Source organism: Podarcis erhardii, assembly GCF_964252035.2.
Source record: "Podarcis erhardii genome assembly, chromosome: 11".
Classification (NCBI taxonomy): Eukaryota; Metazoa; Chordata; class Lepidosauria; order Squamata; family Lacertidae; genus Podarcis; species Podarcis erhardii.
The window spans coordinates 40,048,080-40,066,715 of record NC_138501.1 but is presented as its reverse complement, the minus strand read 5'-3'; the positions used below and the strand labels follow the sequence as shown (position 1 = coordinate 40,066,715).

Genomic DNA, 18,636 nt, shown 5'->3' with positions numbered 1-18,636 from the left:
CTTTTTTATACTTACCAGTGTGATTTCTCCTAATCCAAGCTGGGCACGTCCCAAAGTTTGCCATGCCTCCCAAGAATGGGGATCTCTTTGGACAGCCATTTCTGCAGCATGCACTGCAGGGAACATTTCATGCAGAGACATCAGCACCTAGTAAGGGGATACACAACAGAACAAACCGTAAACTAACCAATTATATTGCAAAAACACAAAAAGAGTTCAAAAGGCGAATATGCAGAGGGCTTGCAATGTAGATGGTTCTGGAGTCAGTTATGAGCTATGTAAAAGGTAAAGGGACCCCTGACCATTAGGTCCAGTCATGGCGTTGCGGCGCTCATCTTGCTTTATTGGCCGAGGAAGCCGGCATACAGCTTCCAGGTCATGTGGCCAGCATGACTAAGCCGCTTCTGGCAAACCAGAGCAGCGCATGGAAACGCCGTTTACCTTCCCGCCGGAGCGGTACCTGTTTATCTACTTGCACTTTGATGTGCTTTCGAACAGCTAGGTTGGCAGGAGCAGGGACTGAGCAATGGGAGATCACCCCATTGCGGGGATTCGAAACGCCAACCTTCTGATCGGCAAGTCCTAGGCTCTGTGGTTTAACCCACAGCGCCACCCTTATGAGCTAGGTAGTTACCTCCAAAAGAACTGTCACAGAATCCTAGAATTTTAGATTTGGAAGGTACCCAAGGCTCAACTATCCCAACCCCCTAAAATGCAGGAATCCTGCTCCCAGCCATCCCTGAGTGGGCTTGAACTACCAAGCTTCTGGTTCAGTAAGATGCACTGGCCCACTGTGCCACAGGGAAGAGGGTTGACTCTGAACTGCACTGATTTTTAAAAGCACATAAATGGAGTCATACTTATGCAATTTGCTCTTGTCCTAAATGCTTTCTTAAAAAGCAACACGGTAGTCAGTTTGACGATCCGCTTCGTTAACCAGTTTTGTAAACAACGTAAACCCAAACTCATACCAATACAAATACCAGTTGGGATTCCAATGACCACCACTCACAGAGAACTCTGTATTTAGCCTGAACAAGGGACTATCAGAATGAACCACCTACCCAGAGTAAATTGGATAAAGCCTGAAGGAAAGAACCAAAAATTATCAGTATATTCAAGATAAGTAACAGATTAACCCTTGCTTTTCTTGCACTGAACACATGGCTGACAGCATATGAATGATTAGTGAAGACTAAAGTGGAATAAAGCAGATATTAAGTGGTTCCCAGGAGTTCATTTTTTTTAAAAAAAAGATGATTATACTGTACATCTTAAATATATGCTCAGTTAAAATGAAATTTGAATGTAAGACAACCATATGGAAATCTACATCGCAGTTAACAAAAACAAAGGAGACGGAGGGTCAGCCCCTCAGTCCCCAGCCCTTAAAACTGAGTGCAAGTCCCGTTGCCACAACCACCACAACCTTACACATATCTCTCCTGCCTCTAAGTTAGCAACTTGAAAATCAAATGGATACTTGTCTAAGGGCTACTTTTGCCCCTGAGGAAGCTGGTTGCTTACTGCCTATCTTAACGATTTCTCTCAAAATCAAATCCGGAATCTTCAATCAAACTCACTGTGCTTAAGAATGCTGGCCAAAGATATCTGCATGCTGAGGTCAAGCATGATCACCAGTATTGTACAATACAGTGGAACCTCGCGTTACGTACCGTCCGCCTTACAAATGCTTTGGATAACGAGCTCCACTAACGCGGAAGTAGATGCCTCTACTTGAGAATGAAGTCGCGCACCAGTCGCACAGCAGCAGGAGGCCCCATTAGCGAAAGCATGCCTCATGTTAAGAATGGTTTTGGCTTAAGAATGGACCTCCGGAACGAATTAAGTTCATAACTGGAGGTACCACTGTAGATCATATATAATGTTATGGATGATACCGTGGTCCGAGAATTAGCTAGTCCTCACAAGCATTAGGATTAAGCTCCTGGGTCTACAAGACAACATCCTCTATTTCATCAGGATTGATTGGTTGAATTCATAGTCCTAATTTTAGACAAACTACTCCATTACTCAAGTTCTACAATATGCTCAGCTTTTAAATTTTTGAATATTTAGGATTGTTATCAACATGGACATATAATTTCCATCTCACGCAAAAACACTGTATCTCCCCAGTAACTACCAAACCTTGAGTTCTATCCAATTAAGTCATTCCCCATACCCTCTGGAGCAAATATAGGTGTACAGGGGGAGGAGAGGAACAGGAAATTCAGCGAGGGACCACAATGTCCTAATTGGGTTCAACCATTTGTTTCTGGAAAGTTCTGGTCTCATTCAGCAATGAGGAAAGAAGCGAACCCTATCAGATTCACTGTCGTTTTCACTCAGGCTCATTTTGTTTGCTCATCTTGTCCAAAGAGGACTTGCGCAGGAACACTGCACCAGCTGTCAAGGAGAAAAGACTTAACAGAAGCTTCTATTTCATTTGGATGTTTGCAGAGCGTGTGGTAGATCCAAGTCTCTGCCAAGTATTAATTCTTCCCACAAAACATTGGGAAATGGGAACAAATGGGAACAATTGCAGGATACTGCCGGTTGTAAAAACTGGAATGTGGGAAGCTCTTCCCAGGACTTGTTTGTTCATCATCTAGGTCAGAACAATGAGCTCAGAATCAGAGTCCTTCTACATTAGAACCATAATTGGAAACCAGCAGCTACAATAAAACTTTCGCCGTCTGCAACAATATTTTTTTTTGCTGATTCTTCACCTTTGCCTTCTGATTATATCTCCCATGAGACAGATGCAGCCTTGGACACAACAATTCTATATTTGATCTTCTGCACACCAAGCAGTCACCTTAATGTTGTCAGTGACAAATAATGCTATTGTGGCATATTGCTTGGGAGAATCAACTCATTCATATTTATCCTGTTGATTCAAAATTCTATTGATGCTAATGCAGTTGCCAACAGTCTTGTTAAGTCAGGAGCGAGGAACCTATTTCCCCCCAAGATGAGATTGGTAAGTGAGAAGGCAGTGAATACGATAATGTGTGGATGCAGGCACTGAAAATGCGCTTCAGTGGGTGTGGAGTTGCACTTGGATATGTGCGCTCTTGGACACAGCTACATGCCTACATGGTTATGGTGAAAGATAGCACAATAAAAGCACTTGCTGCATTACAAATGCTTCATAAATTAAAACTGCAGGCAGGGCAAACAAGTAGGTTAGGATGACACCATCTGGCAGGTTTACTAAAACAGAGCAGGAGCCAAAGCAGTGCAGACACAGAGGCAGCCAGAATGTTTATGGCTGAGCACTGGCTTGATTCAGAAAGTTGATACAGCATCGCCTGAGCAATCGAGATGTGGTCAGACATCAAGAGATGTGGTCAGGAGTTAAAAAGGGTCTCATGGCTTCCGTTGAGGTGGCTGTGAAAGCGCTCATACATAGATTTAAAGATCTTGGACTCTATGATTTTTCAATGCTGGTACCAGCTATTAATTGAAGAAGCTGCCTGTGTACTCAGGGATCTATTCCAAGTTTGTGAGTAGTGAGAGGAGTCATTTTTAGATAAAACAGCCATGCAAATAAGGTAGGAAGAGGCAGCTCAGGGCCATCATATTCTGATGAACCACTGTCCCCTCACCCCACCATCCCCTCTAAGCACAGAAACCAACTGCCTGCCACTACCATGTGCCATGCATCCAGCTAGCTCCTAAGGGAAACATTGGCAGCATACCAGTCCCTGTCACCCTCCTGCCCTACACACACTATGGGTAGAGAGGGTGCTGCATGTGCAATTAACCCAGAAAAACGCATACAGACTTATTCGGACTACTTTTAAAAGTCTATCCGCTCTGTGTTTTACTTGCATCATGGCCTATGGTCAGAAAAAAATAAATTCACAAATTCTTACTCCGCTGAGGCTCTGTCATGCATTACCTGTGATTTCATCTCATAGAGGGTAGCATCTTCTGGAGTTAACTGAAGTGCTTCATCCCACTTCTGAATAGCCTCCCGGTACCTGCAAGTTGTTAAAACAATAGTTCATTCTTACTAGATTTATGGGTGTTTCAAAGGCCGGTATTCTTACCTTTTCATTAAGGGACCAACATTGCTTTGACTAGATATTCATTCCAAACATCTCACAAATATAAATTAATGTTCCATCCCACCACCCCATGAAACACAGGGTGTAAAAAAAAAAAAAAAAAAGACAGCGGGCAATTGCAATTTCTTATTGTGTATTTTGCCAAACATGGTTTAGTATGCATTTGAACAGATGCACGTAATTGGTGGGAATAAAGTAGGCCTCCACATGTGACCTCTCAGCCAAATCTGGAGCCTACTCTACATGTTTTAGCCATTCCTGGGGTCAATGCAATAGCAAGTTCTCCTATGTCCGTTGCAGAAAATAACAGACTGTTCCCCTGCTCGTGTGTATGCACAGAACCCCCATGCAACTATGCTCGTGTCTTCCTTTCAACTGAAGCAACTAGTCCATGTGTGAACATCTGAACCTGTGGAGATATACATATGATAAAGTGCACAGAGAAGCCCTGATGGATGAATAAAACTTTCTTTTGGACCTTGGAAACCCCATCCTCAGAAGAGGCAGCAGAATCTGGATGACTATGTCTGAGGGAAATACGCACTAGAGAAAAAAAGTGAGCGATCATTTAACTGCATTTTGTTAGCTTCAAGCTGTCATCATAGAGTCACAGAACTGTAGAGTTGGGAGAGAACTCCGAGAGTCATCGAGTCCAACCCCCTGCAATGCAGGAATCTCAACTAAAGCATCCGTGACAAATCGCCATCAAAGCTCTGCTTAAAAATGTCCAAGGAGAGTCTACCACCTTCCAAGGGAGTCTGTCCCACTGTCAAGCAGCTCTTACTGCCAGAAAGTTCTTCCTGATGTTTAGTCAGAATGGTGAAACAAGATTTTGATGAGGTCGTTCTTTCTGAAACTTGGCAACGAAAGTGTGCTAGTGTGGTACTCCACCACCTTTAAAATTATGAAGGCATCCTATACAACTTTTTGCTGTAGCAACTGTATAAATAAAAACTAATTTATAGCCCATCTTAACATTCCACAAGTGCTGTTTACTTTAAATGGAAGGGGAAAACCTTACAAAATGAATAATTATACAGTTTCATGAGAAGTATACAATGCATTATAAAGTGAGTTTTCTATTTTGAAAATGGGGTGGTTTTTTTACAGAATTGTACAACTTTTACATTTTTTATTAACAGCTGCCTCACAATCATATCTCACATTCAAATGTAAAACATGCAATTATTATTTTTAAAGAAAGAAAAAACCACAGGAAAACAGATTTTTTTTTTTTTTTTAAAGGACAGAACATGTAGAGAACTGAATGTTGGACGTGCTACTGAAAATATCTGGAGAACAAACAAACACCACAAGGCTGCAAAATTGTCAGGGCAATGGCTGATTAAAACCATGACTTTTGAGCTGTAATAAAAGTTAAACTCTTTGGGGGCTTATATAGTCAGCAAAATGAATGAAAAAATGCAGGCCATAATCCATGCCAAGCAAGAAGACAACGTATTTTTCCATGAATAGGGGAAAAAAATATTTGCATACACTTTTTAACAAGGACAAATTCAGCACAATGAATGAAGTGCTGCTCTTCCAGGTCAGAATCTGAAACTTTTGGATCTAGAGGCTACTACAGAGGCCTCAAACATTTTGCCAACACAAATGATGTGGAACCTAGGGCTGTGAAAGGAATTTGACATAGCATCTCCTCCTTTCCCTGCTGCCTCCCAATCATATGATAAAAATAGGGTTTTGAAAACCCTTGGCGCCTCAGCGAGGCACCGAGTTCTGCTCAACATTGGAGGGGCTCATTGCGTGTGCATGACATCACACATGTGATATCATGAGTGTTGGGAGGAGGCCTGCTGCCACTGCAGGCCCTGAAGATTGGTGGGGGGCGGCTCAGCCCTGTCCCCACATATTTTCCAATTCCAAAGCATATCAAACAATGCGAAAAATAAAAATAAAAAATTCGCATGCCACCATTGAGAGATGTGTATGAGAAAGACTGGCATGGAAAAGTAAGGAAAGGTTTAAGCTATCTTTTCTAACCCTAAATTTCAAGCATGGTTCACCCATAATGGGACAAACATGCCTAATGGTGCATACAACTATTTTGCTGCATATGCACTCACTGACTCTTCACATCTCAGCCATTATGCAGAACTGGCAGAGGGGTTTGTGAGATCTACATCATTCCCCAAATTGTTACTTAGAGGAAGAGGGTGATGGGAGAGGACTGGTTTATTTGCTGATGATACTACAATGGGCTTTAAATCTATAATACAATAGCATTTCCCCTTATGCTTGTTCCTGGGGTGTTAAGGCACACTTTACCAAGAAAAGTTGGTGGGTTCGCTTTATTTCTGCTTTCTAATGGAACATCTCCCGATCACAATGGTGGAAAAGTTCAGTGAAAAGACCCTTTAGGTTCCACAATACAGTCGTACCTCATGTTACGTCCGCTTCATGTTACGTTCTTTCAGGTTACGTCCCGCGGCAACCCGGAAGTACCGGAAAGGGTTACTTCTGGGTTTTGCTGCTCGCACATGCGCAGAAACGCAAAATGACATCACATGGGTGCGCAGGAGCAGCGAATCGCAACCCGCACATGCGCAGATGTGCCACGGCGGGTTGCGCTCTTTTCGTGTTGCGAATGGGCCTCCGGAATGGATCCCGTTTGCAACCAGAGGTACCACTGTACCATCTCCATGCCTTTGTAACATTACCATGTGCTCACTACCAGATCCAGAAATCACCACATGGCAGCAGAGAAATGCAAGTGGGTTATGTCTCCATTTTATTGCTTAAGATCAAGGAAACAGGCTGAGGGACCTCACACATACACAAGGAGAAATTGTGCGACCAAAGCGAACCTCAGGCCAACACTGTTTCTAGCCCCACATGAAAAGTGAAGGCAGCAAGCGGGGAACTGTGCCAGTTATCTCCTGCTATCTATGGAATCAACTCAAGTCATCTTTGGAGTACTGCTGCTTCCCAGGCCACAAAGATAATATCAGAAGCCAAAGGACACATGAAGCTCCTCTCCATGCCAGCCTCATCTCATCCAAAAACAGGAGCAAGGAACCACGGGTCCTTCCATCTGAACTGAGTTTTTTAATGTTACCTCTGTGATGTGCACTGATGAATTCAGACTCCTTTGCAAGGAAGTAGTATGAGAAGGTTATGAAAAGGGCATTAATTGGCTTTGCTCTTACATAAAAGGAAACATTAAATAACATTTCCTTGTGAATAAGAACCAATTACCACCTCTATCAGCAAGCTGGAAAATTAGAAGCCTGAAAAACTCTCTCTAAAGGCCAATTTCACACACGCACAAAAAACCCCAGCAACTTGTCCATTAAGATTTGTGGATGCATGAAAACATAGCTTTGCTGGATCCAGTCACAGGCCCGGCTAGTCTAGCAGTTTGTTCTCACAGTAGCCAACCATATGCTTGTCGGAAGGCCACAAGCAGGACACAAGAACACTCATGATCCCCAGCTACTGGTATTTAGAGGCATACTGTGCTTGACATAGTGTTATAAACTCAGTTATATAGGCGTCAAATGGCTCCTTTAACCAGGGTTGTAGTCAACTAAACAGAATGTCTAGTTGCCATTTTTGGACTAGACGGCTCGAAAGCTGTATTTTTCAATAATTTTTTTGGTTCCTGAAATTCATTCTTGACTGTGCAGATAAAATATAACAGATAGAATTATACAGGATGTGTTGCACCTTCAGGCATGCACCTCTGAATGGTAGAGATGTCAAGTGTCATCCTGGCGCCCGGGTATCTTCACTTGGTCACAAGCCTTGCATCTGGTGAATTTCAAATGCTGGTCTGGTACAAGAAACAGTGTGATGCCATCACAACTGATAGTCATGGATGGATGACAAAGCAACTCCCACTTCTTCTCAGCTCACCAGATAACCCAAATCTTGAAAAACCAAGGCAGACTGCAGTTCTGAAACATACTCAGACCTATTGTTGGAAAATGTTTGAGGGAATTTGGAGCCTTCAGTGCACACATCAGCATTCATGGTGGAACACTGCCAACAGCAAGCAGACTAAAAAACACAGATCAGACAGCATTTTTGCTAAATTTTAGGATACACAATATTAATCTTCTTTCTTTAAAGTAAGGTAGCAGATAAACAGACATCTCTGGAGACTATATCTGGAATGCCCGAAGTTCTCGTGCTTATAAATATACAAGCAATCTACTTAACTCCAGTGGCGTCAAACATTTCAAACCATTTACACATAATTCCATGGACCTAATATTGCAGTAAGAATTCCATGAGCGCACACTGGACTACATATTATGTTTTAGTCAGTTATATTGATGTAGCTGATATATTACCTTATATAATTATGATTCATCTACATAACACTTTATGTTTATAGCAACAACTTTGATAAACATAACAATGATCTCTGATATATTCACTTGGTGGGGGGGGGGTGAAACACACTCCAAGTAGACTTTAAAAATCATAGTTGCCTGGTAGTCTTTGGTACTGCTGGAATTTTAAAGATTTCTTTCAAACCACTTTGAATGTTTTGTTTTTATGCCACTTTTTTATTACAAAGAACTTCTAAAGTAAACTAAAATAAAGTAGACCAAATATCTAAAATATTATGCTATGACAGTGGTACCTCGGGTTACATACGCTTCAGGTTACATACGCTTCAGGTTACAGACTCCGCTAACCCAGAAATAGTACCTCAGGTTAAGAACTTTGCTCCAGGATGAGAACAGAAATCGTGCAGTGGCGGCGCAGCGGCAGCAGGAGGCCCTATTAGCTAAAGCGGTGCTTCAGGTTAAGAACAGTTTCAGGTTAAGAACGGACCTCTGGAACGAATTAAGTATGTAACCAGAGGTACCATTGTATCACTAAGAACTGAAAACATTTCTTTCACTCTTCCAAAGTTCAGGCTTTGGTGAGCCTTAAGATGTTGGGAGCCACTGTAGGCACAAAGGTTTGCTTTATTTACTTAGAAAATTTGTAAACTGCTTTTGTTTTCCAAATTGAAACTGCCAAGTTACAAAACAATAAAAGTAAAACAATAGTAGTAGAGCAACAAAACAGCAAAAATCCAGCAGAAAAAAGAGATACACTCCCCGTTTCAGACATTTAGTATACCTGCTTTGAACACCTGGTCGGATGCACCTCAGATGGGAGGAAACTCCATAGGCACAACATCCCCCTCTGAGAGAACTCAAACAACTGTAGATGGCGAACTTGGCTCGGTACCACATTGTTAAGAAGTTGGCCAGTCATAGTGCCCTGTCTCCCGCCCCCAAATACACACATAAAAGCTCTTGTAAGTAAAAAAAGAGATCTTTATGCAGGCAAATAACGGTATAGGCCCAGCAACAGGCACAAGGCTCAGGAGCCATGCTTCAGGAGTTCAGGAGCAGGGCAAGAAGTTCAGAACTGGACAGAGACAACAAAGCTGTCCCAATAAGTTTCCCATGCCCCACCCACCAAGGTGTGGCGCACTCGCTCGCCTTGCGGGAATGTTGGAATAACAAATCCATGTTCCTTCACGTAGTCTGCCCCATCTGCAAAGGTGGCACCTGATTCTAGGTGACAAGACTGCACCCCCCTTGTTTGGGCTCCTGTTCAATTATTGACACTTCGGGTTCCTCCCTGCCCCCCATAGCTGCTTCAAACCTTTACCAGTTTCCACTGGGCTCTCTGCTACACCCATAGGAAAGTTGGGGGGAGGAGCCAGTAAGGTTCCAACTATTCAGGCCCCGCCTTCTGGTTTTTGCCCCTCCTCCTCTTTCAAGTCTGCAAATCCAAAGCCAATCCTGACAGCACTGAAGGCTTATGTCAACAGCATCCAAAGGAAGCAGCTTGACCTGTGCCGCTTGTTAAAGGGAACTATTGTTTTTTTTGTTTCAGACTAGTGCTGCTATATTTCTATCTGACAAAGAAACTGCAGTATAATCTCCATGTCCAATACTCTCATGTATAGGCACACAATAAATTAATGAAAAGCCGGGTCAAAGAACATTGTGTGAAGTTTATCACTCTTAAACTCGTCATAGTATCTGCTATCCGATAAGAATATCCTGGTACAACCTTCCCAGGTCGATAAGAAGAGCAATATTATTTCCATACAAGTCAAATCTACTCGCAGAACATTTATAAACAAGGAGATCTCAGGAGATATCAAATCGCAGATGTCCGACCTGACAATGTCTGTGGCCGGTGGGGGCGGGGAATGAGGTTTCCTGGCAAAACCAGACCAAGACATTCATAGTTAGCATGTCAAAGGTTGAGAACAGGATAAAAGACCCCCCTGAAAAGGAAGCTGTTTTCTTCCTTTTATCTCTCACAAATGAGAGGTTCGCCTTTTTGTTACTCATTTCTTTTTTAAAAAGGACCTCTGAGAATGATCTAGCCAGATTTCCTTCTATAAAACACAGAGACACTGAAGGAGTTGGAGAAAAGATTTTTCTTACTGAAGGGGCTTATCTTTTTAATTGGCCATTGATTATATACATCAGTGAATGAATGGCCTGTGGCCACAGCGCAAAAACCAAACACCAGCAAAAAAATGGTTCCAAAAGTGACAGGACGTGGTACTGCTGATTTAGCTGGCAGCATTCTTCCATCTGAATCACAATTACTTATTACAGTGGGGGTGAGCTGTGATTCTGAGAAACACAGTGCTGTTGGAGGCGTCTCTTGGCTGAAATAATGGACAACTAAGTCTTGGGACGCGGGTGGCGCTGTGGTCTAAACCACAGAGCCTAGGGCTTGCTGATCAGAAGGTCGGCGGTTCAAATCCCCGCAACGGGGTGAGCTCCCATTGTTCAGTCCCAGCTCCTGCCAACCTAGCAGTTCAAAAGCACGTCAAAGTGTAAGTAGATAAATAGGTACCGCTCCAGCGGGAAGATAAACAGTGTTTACGTGCGCTGCTCTGGTTTGCCAGAAGCGGCTTTGTCATGCTGGCCACATGACCCGGAAGCTGCCTGAGGACAAACGCTGGGTCCCTCGGCCAGTAAAGCAAGATGAGCGTCGCAACCCCAGCATCTGTGACTGGACTTAACAGTCAGGGGTCTCTTTACCTTTAGTCTTGGTACTTTGGTCATATTCAATTATGGGCAAGAAAAAGGTCTCTCTTAAAAGGTGTGAACTCAAGATCACTTAACACGTCAGCGTATGTGTTTTTTGACCTCACAAATGAGGGTAAAAAAGAAGAAGTAAAGGGATGGAAACTATTTTTTTCAGTATGTGTTTATGGGTGGAAATGGGGTTTCAACCCACATTGTGTGGACTAAGGAAAAGGCAGTTTTATTGCTTTGATTTGATATCCTTCCTGCACCTTCCATTTCTAAGCTGTTGGTGGCAGTTGATTAAAAATGGCCTGGCAATATTTGTTTGTTTGTTTGTTTGTTTAAGGAACAAGAAAAAACCCATATAGCATATACAAAAGTAGTGCAAAAATGAGAAATATATAAACATGTATTTCAGAAACAGATTGTGATACACCATAGCTAGATTATATCACAAATGATGTCACCACTTTTGGAGGTTTGTTATAATACACAATGGGCAATAGGTTACAAGGAATCTAATGGTGGAATGATGCTACAATACAGCAACAGGAACACAACAATACTAAACACACTCGTTTGGAAAGCAAGTTACAACTAAATCAATGATGCTCGACTATATGGAGCCTCATGGAGCTATACAGCAGAATGTAAGCATTCTAAATACATAACAACTGTCTTGCACTGAATGTCATTAGTCTATCCTGAACAGTATTTTAATCTGAATGGAAACTGCTCCATATTTTAAAAGGCTACTGTCTAGACATGCATTAACACATTGGGAATCTATAATATTTGGTGTTTTAAAGAAGTTTTCATGTCACTGGCAGATGTAAGAGAGGAGTAGAGGCGCATGGACAAGGGGAGGGTTCAAAACCTAGTTTCTCCTATTTATTACTGCATCACAATGACAATGAACCCATCTATCAGGAGACAAGAGCTGCAACTCACAAATGGAGTCAGTACAGAAAACAACACTATCAAACGTATTATCAGAGGAGGCACTTGTCACATGGAAACCAGCCATATGCACAAGAGAAGCTAGTAAGAACAAGTCCAGAGATATCATAGCAACTGCTGAACTGGGCTGGATCAAAACAGAAACAAAGAAAAATCAGAAAATGCTGAAAAGATGAATTTATATCCCAAATAATCCATGTCTTTGAACCCAATGTTGATGGCGTAACTCTGGCCACAGTCACAACAATGGCCTCTATTGTCTGAAAAAGGAAGAAGATTCAAATGCAAGGCCCAACACAGATAGGATGCTTTCTTATCTGGAGTCAGATTACTGGGTCCATCTGGCACAGGATGATTCTCACTGATTAGTAGAGGGTCTCCAAGGTTTTGGAAAGGTGTTTCTCCCCACTCAGCTTGAGGTGCAAGGGACTGAACCTGAGACCTTCTGCATGCAAAGCAGATGCTCTACCACTAAGATACAGCCCCTCTCCTTCCACCTAAGGGGACAGACACTCCTGATTGCTCCACAATCTTTCCATAGATCACTTGAATGGAGCTGGCAGACCACCAGGGGTCTGTGGACTATAATTTGAGAGCCTCTGCCCTAGACCCTGAATTCTATCCCCAGGGCCCTGCAGAAAAGCTGTGAAACTTATATTGGTAGTATGGGGGGGGGGCTGGCTTTTTCTGGACAATGACACTCACTTCTTTCTAAAATATACATATGCCCCCACTCTCACTTAGCTCATTTCCTGTTCAGTAACAATGGTTCTCTTGGGTATCATCCTGCAATTTAAAGCTGTGTGTGATTCAATGACTTCTACTTCTGTACAGAGGATTTGGCCATTTAATTTCTCCTGAAAAGAGAGATGGCTCATTCTTGATTTCAAGAACTTTTAATAGCTGGGGGCAGGGAAAGCTGCTTTGCAAAGATGAGCCACAAATAAATGTCCCACCCTTCATCTCTTCTGTATACATTTAATAGTTTAGTTCCCAGAAGGTATTTCCCCCCGACTATATTCTACTACTGCCATGGTAACCAGTAGCACTGCAAGTGCATTTCATTTCTCCTTAGAAGCAATTGTTGCATTTGTGCTTTATTACCCTGGACAAATGCTCTTTGGGGACCCACCGCATGAGCTCATTCTTACTCTTCCTTGGAATCACGGAAACTGGAAACAACCAAGACTTGTTATCACCATAATAATCAGGGGGTTGAGTCTCCTAATGAACAATTACTGTTCATTAATCAAGTGCTGCTCTGAAACATCTTAGGTGACGGGATCTCTCATCATCTAGTATAGGAAACAATTCCCAAACACTTACAAGCATTCTCTGGATGTAACAGGCCACATATAATATCCAAGTTTGCCTTCAGGAATAATGTACTAGCTTAGTGGGCTCCAGTGATGTCAGCTCCTAAGGTTGTGCAGTCTCCCCATTTTATTCCATAGAAAGAGTTTGCAGGTTTTACAGTTTACATACATATCACATACATAACAACACCACCACCTCCCCATGTTTGCCATGAGGTAGAAGGTGGGCTGCTATTCAAAAGAAACAAGGGTCCAAAAAGCATTATGATTAATATGGATACTGTACAGCTGACTTAGAACATATGCAAAAATCTGTACATCACTGCTCTTTGTTGGTATTGCTAATGCTGTGTTTTTATGGAATGAAATGTAAATGAACAAGAAAGAAAGAAAGAAAGAAAGAAAGAAAGAAAGAAAGAAAGAAAGAAAGAAAGAAAGAGTCTACACAATTGGTAAAAATCACATAGTAAAGTTTTTCCTGGGCTGTACCTCTTCAGTCTCCAAGCACAGAAATCTCTACAAGACACAAGGCACTTTTTGTGTGTGAGAGATTTACATACACACGGGGGGATAAAATTAAATATTTTGGTAACTAAGCAAAATAAAAAAAAATGTATATAAATATATGTTACCATTGCAACAATCTGTGCAAACCTAAATGCTGGTGTGTGGAGGATGTTCAAGTTGTTTTTAAAAGTACTCCATGTTTTCCTGTAAGCACACTAAATAAAAACTTTTCTTAATGTCCAAAGCCTGATATTTTGAACTCAAGTTTCATTCTGATAATGAAAGCTATTAAAATCAGGAAAGATAAATCTATAAATTATTCTGATGAAAACCTTTGTATGCTCTACAAATTACAGTGAAATGAGATTTATTGTATGGCCTGTAGAATCTCCAGAATTATGTGTATTCAAAAGCAAGCCCCAATATGTTCAATGGGTTTCCTTCTAGGCAAATGTATGACTACAGTACTGCTCCAATCTTATCCTTGTGGGCTGGCCCAGTTTGGTATTCTTTGCATACAACAATCTAACAGGCCTGTTTTCCCTGCTTCTGCAGATCACAAGGTCTGAATAATCACTCAAAATGACACTCCATCTTAAATCTACTCCCATCTTCTGTAGAAAGTAGTATGGCATTCTCTTCTCCAGATATCATCAACGTTTTCCTTCAAAGAGCAGCCAATGAAGTGGGGTGGGACAGGAGAGAAAGTTCTCCAACATATAGCGGAGTAGATAGGAGCAAAACTTGACACACGGGCTCTGCGTTCTGAAGCAGAGTAACATTTCTTCTAATGAGTGGCTTGCCCAGATTGCTTTAACCCCTTGGGATCCAAGTCACGGTATCCTATTGAAATTGCAACTTAAGCTACACTTAAGCCTGCATGCAACTGCATATTCTTAACTGCATAACATTATTATGTGCTATTAAACAGCAAGTACGTTTCTCCAGAGATTATTTGGTTCATATCACATTTTCATATTACACTTGTGCAAGAAGTGTCAGCTTCCTCAACTGATTAAGCAACTCTAACAACTTTGTACTCTGTCAATGTTCCCCACATTTAAAAGTAATTGGTATCCAGGAAAGAAAATAATTTCGTTACTCTCAAATGATCCGGCATCTAATGTACCTTTAAGCCAAGAGATAATGTTTTATTGGTATCATAACGTTCTACAGAAAGAAACACGTGCTTGGAATTAGCAACCATAATGGCTTCAGATCTCAAGAAAAATGAAGTTCTTTACGCTGTTCCTATATCAAATACAAACTGATTGCATAATGTTAAACAGCTCTGACCTCCATGATAATTTTTTAATAACCTGAGCAGCAATAAAGCACACAGGAAGCAAAGCTGTTAACAGCGTTTATGTCTATCAATAGGCCAACAATTACTGCAACACACTATATGTGGGGCTTCCATTGAGCTTAGTCTGAAAGCCATGGTGCAGCATAATCACTGACAAGATGGTCTTGCTCAGAGATGTACACTGACTGCCAATATGTTATTGGGACAAATTTAAAGTGTTACTATAGGTATATAAAGCCCTCAATGGCTTAGGGCTGCCTCACCCCATCTGTGCCCACCTGACCACATAGATTTAAGGATCTGGCACTTTTACAAATGCCGCATAATATAAATTCCACATTTGCAAGAAATCAATCTTTTACCGTGGCCACACATACACGTTGGAACTCCCTGCCCATGGGTGTTAGAGAGAAGTCCTGGCAGGGCTCTGATGGGTGTGTGATGGAGGCAGAGGGGGCAGAAGACTGACCCAGGAGGCCAGCAATTTATGGAGTTTGGTGCCGCCCGCGAAGCAGGAAGCAAGATGGGGGGGAAGGGGAAGGGTCTGAGCAGTCAGAGACATAAGTGATGGCACAGGACATGTTAGAAGTGGAGGAAGAGGGTGATCTTCCAAGTGGTGGGTTGGTTGAATCCCCACCATCTCCCACCCCACTGTCTCCTAGAACCAGGAAGGCCTTGAAGAGGGAAGTGCAGCGATGATTTCTGTGTAGAAGTCTCAGGTTACATGTGTGAACTCCATTAAGTGAGGTTAGAATGTAGGTCAGTAATGTATCCACAGCGGCTAAAATAACTCAATTTATTTCTAGGCCACCTCTCTCGATGACTTTCTATTCTTTTCAAAGATCTCGTTAATCAAGAAATAGATGTAAAATCGACCCTACAGTGGTACCTCGGGTTACATACGCTTCAGGTTACAGACTCCGCTAACCCAGAAATAGTACCTTGGGTTAAGAACTTTGCTTCAGGCTGAGAACAGAAATTGTGCTCCGGCGGCGTGGCAGGCCCCATTAGCTAAAGTGGTACCTCAGGTTAAGTACAGTTTCAGGTTAAGAACGGACCTCTGAAACGAATTAAGTTCTTAACCCGAGATACCACTGTATTTCTAATCCTCAGACAACACTGTATTAAAGAGGTCTTTACCACCATCTAGTGGCTAGTCAGCACTACTACTACTAGGTAAAGGTAAAGGGACTCCTAACCATTAGGTCCAGTCGTGTTCGACTCTGGGGTTGTGGCACTCATCTCGCTTTACTGGCAGAGGGAGCCAGCATACAGCTTCCGGGTCATGTGGCCAGCATGACTAAGCTGCTTCTGGCGAACCAGAGCAGCGCACGGAAACGCCGTTTACCTTCCCGCCGGAGTATTTATCTACTTGCATTTGACGTGCTTTCGAACTGCTAGGTCGGCAGGAGCAGGGACCGAGCAACGGGAGCTCACCCCATCATGGGCCTTCTGATCGTCAAGTCCTAGGCTCTGTGGTTTAACGCACAGCGCCACCCGCGTGTGGGTACTACTAGATCATGGCAAAAAAAATATTTTTTAGATCCGTACTCTTTTTTTGACCATAGACAATGGAACCTCCCCTTCCTCTCCCCACTCTGGCCCCACACCCTCCTGAAATCTGCTCCAGAGGGTTGGGGGGACCCTCAGAACAGATTTATGTGGCACACAGCAGAGAGGAAGTTTTGTTGCCCAGCCAACACAACCTATACACCTGAAAAAATCCATCATAAGATTTAAATTTTTCAAAACCATCATCTTTACCTTTCATTCTCAGCCAAAATTGCACCTTCATCCTTCAGATGTTTACTTTTGGCCACGCAGTCTTCCAGGAGAAGCCCCTTTTTTCTTTTAGTGTCATGGAACCATTCAGCTTCATCACTGTCAGCAAGATCCTGCTCATCAGCAGCCTGAGCTTCAAACTGCTGAGATGTTACCTTCGACACCTTCTCACCAATCTTCCTCTTCCACCCAAAGGAAGCCATTTCAGAAAGCTTCTGGGAAAAAAGGTAATTTCAACTATTGGCACCCTTTTGTTTTAACACAAACCATTACAAATGACAACTGAAATTAGTTGCGACAGAGGTTAACTTGCTCAAAAGAGACTGATTTGTGCAAATGAATTCTGGCCATGATGTGACTTCCACATCAGCCTTGCAAACTTTAAAGACTTGTCAATAGAGGAAGGTCTTCAATAGGCATTGATAATAACATTAGGAATAATAATAATAATAATAATAATAATAATAATAATGGCAACAGAGGTACTGCCCCATCTAATAATTAATGGGAGGGAATTCCAAAGGGTTGTTGTTGTTATTTAGTCATGTCCGACTCTTCGTGACTCCATGGACCAGCACACGGACCAAAGGGTAGGTGCCATCAAATGTAATAATAATTGTGACTATTACAAGGATATTTGGGCCACCTTTCAAGCAAAGGCTGAAAGGGTGAGGGAAAGATCTACATCAGGAGCAAGGGGGTAGGGAAAGGAAGACCAACACTGGGATTGGCTGGGGGTCCTGCCACCCAAGGCAGTTGCCTCCCCTTGCCTCATGGGTGGGCCACCTCTGTCCCTACATCTACCAGAGAGGGGTGCAATACTGTGGCAGTGAAGTATCAGTAAATGGCAATGGCTATTATGGGGTGGGGTGGGGTGGGGGGAAAGATGCCTGCACCTCCAAACTTCCACTGCCTCCTCAACCTCCCTCACAGAAACTAAACCAGAGACGAAAAGTGGAAGGCTTAGGAAGGCGCTTCTCTCCTTCAGGAGGCAGAGAACAAGGTGCTCGGGCAGCCATTTCTCTCCCTTGAGAATATTCTATCCATGTTTAATTGCCTTTTTAATGACACCCCGCCTCGCCCCCAAAGCGCGCGCCCCCACTATGCTTTTAGCGGTTCTTATCTGTAAGCCGCCTTGAGTCCCTGTCAAGGAAAAAGGCGGGTATTAATAATAATAATAATAATAATAATAATAATAATAATAATAATATAATAATACAGGGGGAGGAGCGGAGGCATAATCCTCAACTGAAGAGGGGAGGCGATATTTACCTGGAGCCCCCTCCCCTCTCCAGCTCTGTCACAGTCCGAGCCGGGTCACACCTGATTTTTCAGCTCCCCGGAAGCGGGGGAGTGAAGAACCGGAAGTAGTTGCGCTCAGCCGGTTTGGGAAACCAGTGTCTATGGAAGTCCACTTCCGGTCTAGAGAGCGTTCGCTCTCCCCTGACGGTCTTTTGCCGCATGGCCTCTAACGCGACGCTCTCCCTCCCTCTCAGGGCCGGGAGAGACCATAAAGATTTCCATGGTAGAGCGGCGCCCGACCTTCGCCGTTGCATGTTTTATTTACCTTCCTCACTCTGCAGGAGCGGGCGGAACTGAGAATTCCACCCTTGCGCCCAAGAGCATGCTGGGTGTTGTAGTTCATGGAAGGCAGC

General features: G+C 42.9%; 1 protein-coding gene across 1 annotated transcript in view; it reads right to left on the bottom strand.

The window, feature by feature from the left end:
* TTC33 (tetratricopeptide repeat domain 33) overlaps positions 1–18,383 on the bottom strand; it is a 28,582-nt gene extending 10,199 nt beyond the window's left edge. The window contains exons 1-4 of the mRNA XM_081881678.1: positions 18,254–18,383; positions 16,964–17,193; positions 3,911–3,992; positions 16–147 (exon numbers count right to left, since the gene is read on the bottom strand). Coding sequence (XP_081737804.1) covers positions 16–147; positions 3,911–3,992; positions 16,964–17,184 — 435 coding nt within the window. The 5' untranslated portion in view covers positions 17,185–17,193; positions 18,254–18,383. The remainder of the gene's footprint in view (positions 1–15; positions 148–3,910; positions 3,993–16,963; positions 17,194–18,253) is intronic.
* Positions 18,384–18,636: the final 253 nt, after the last annotated feature.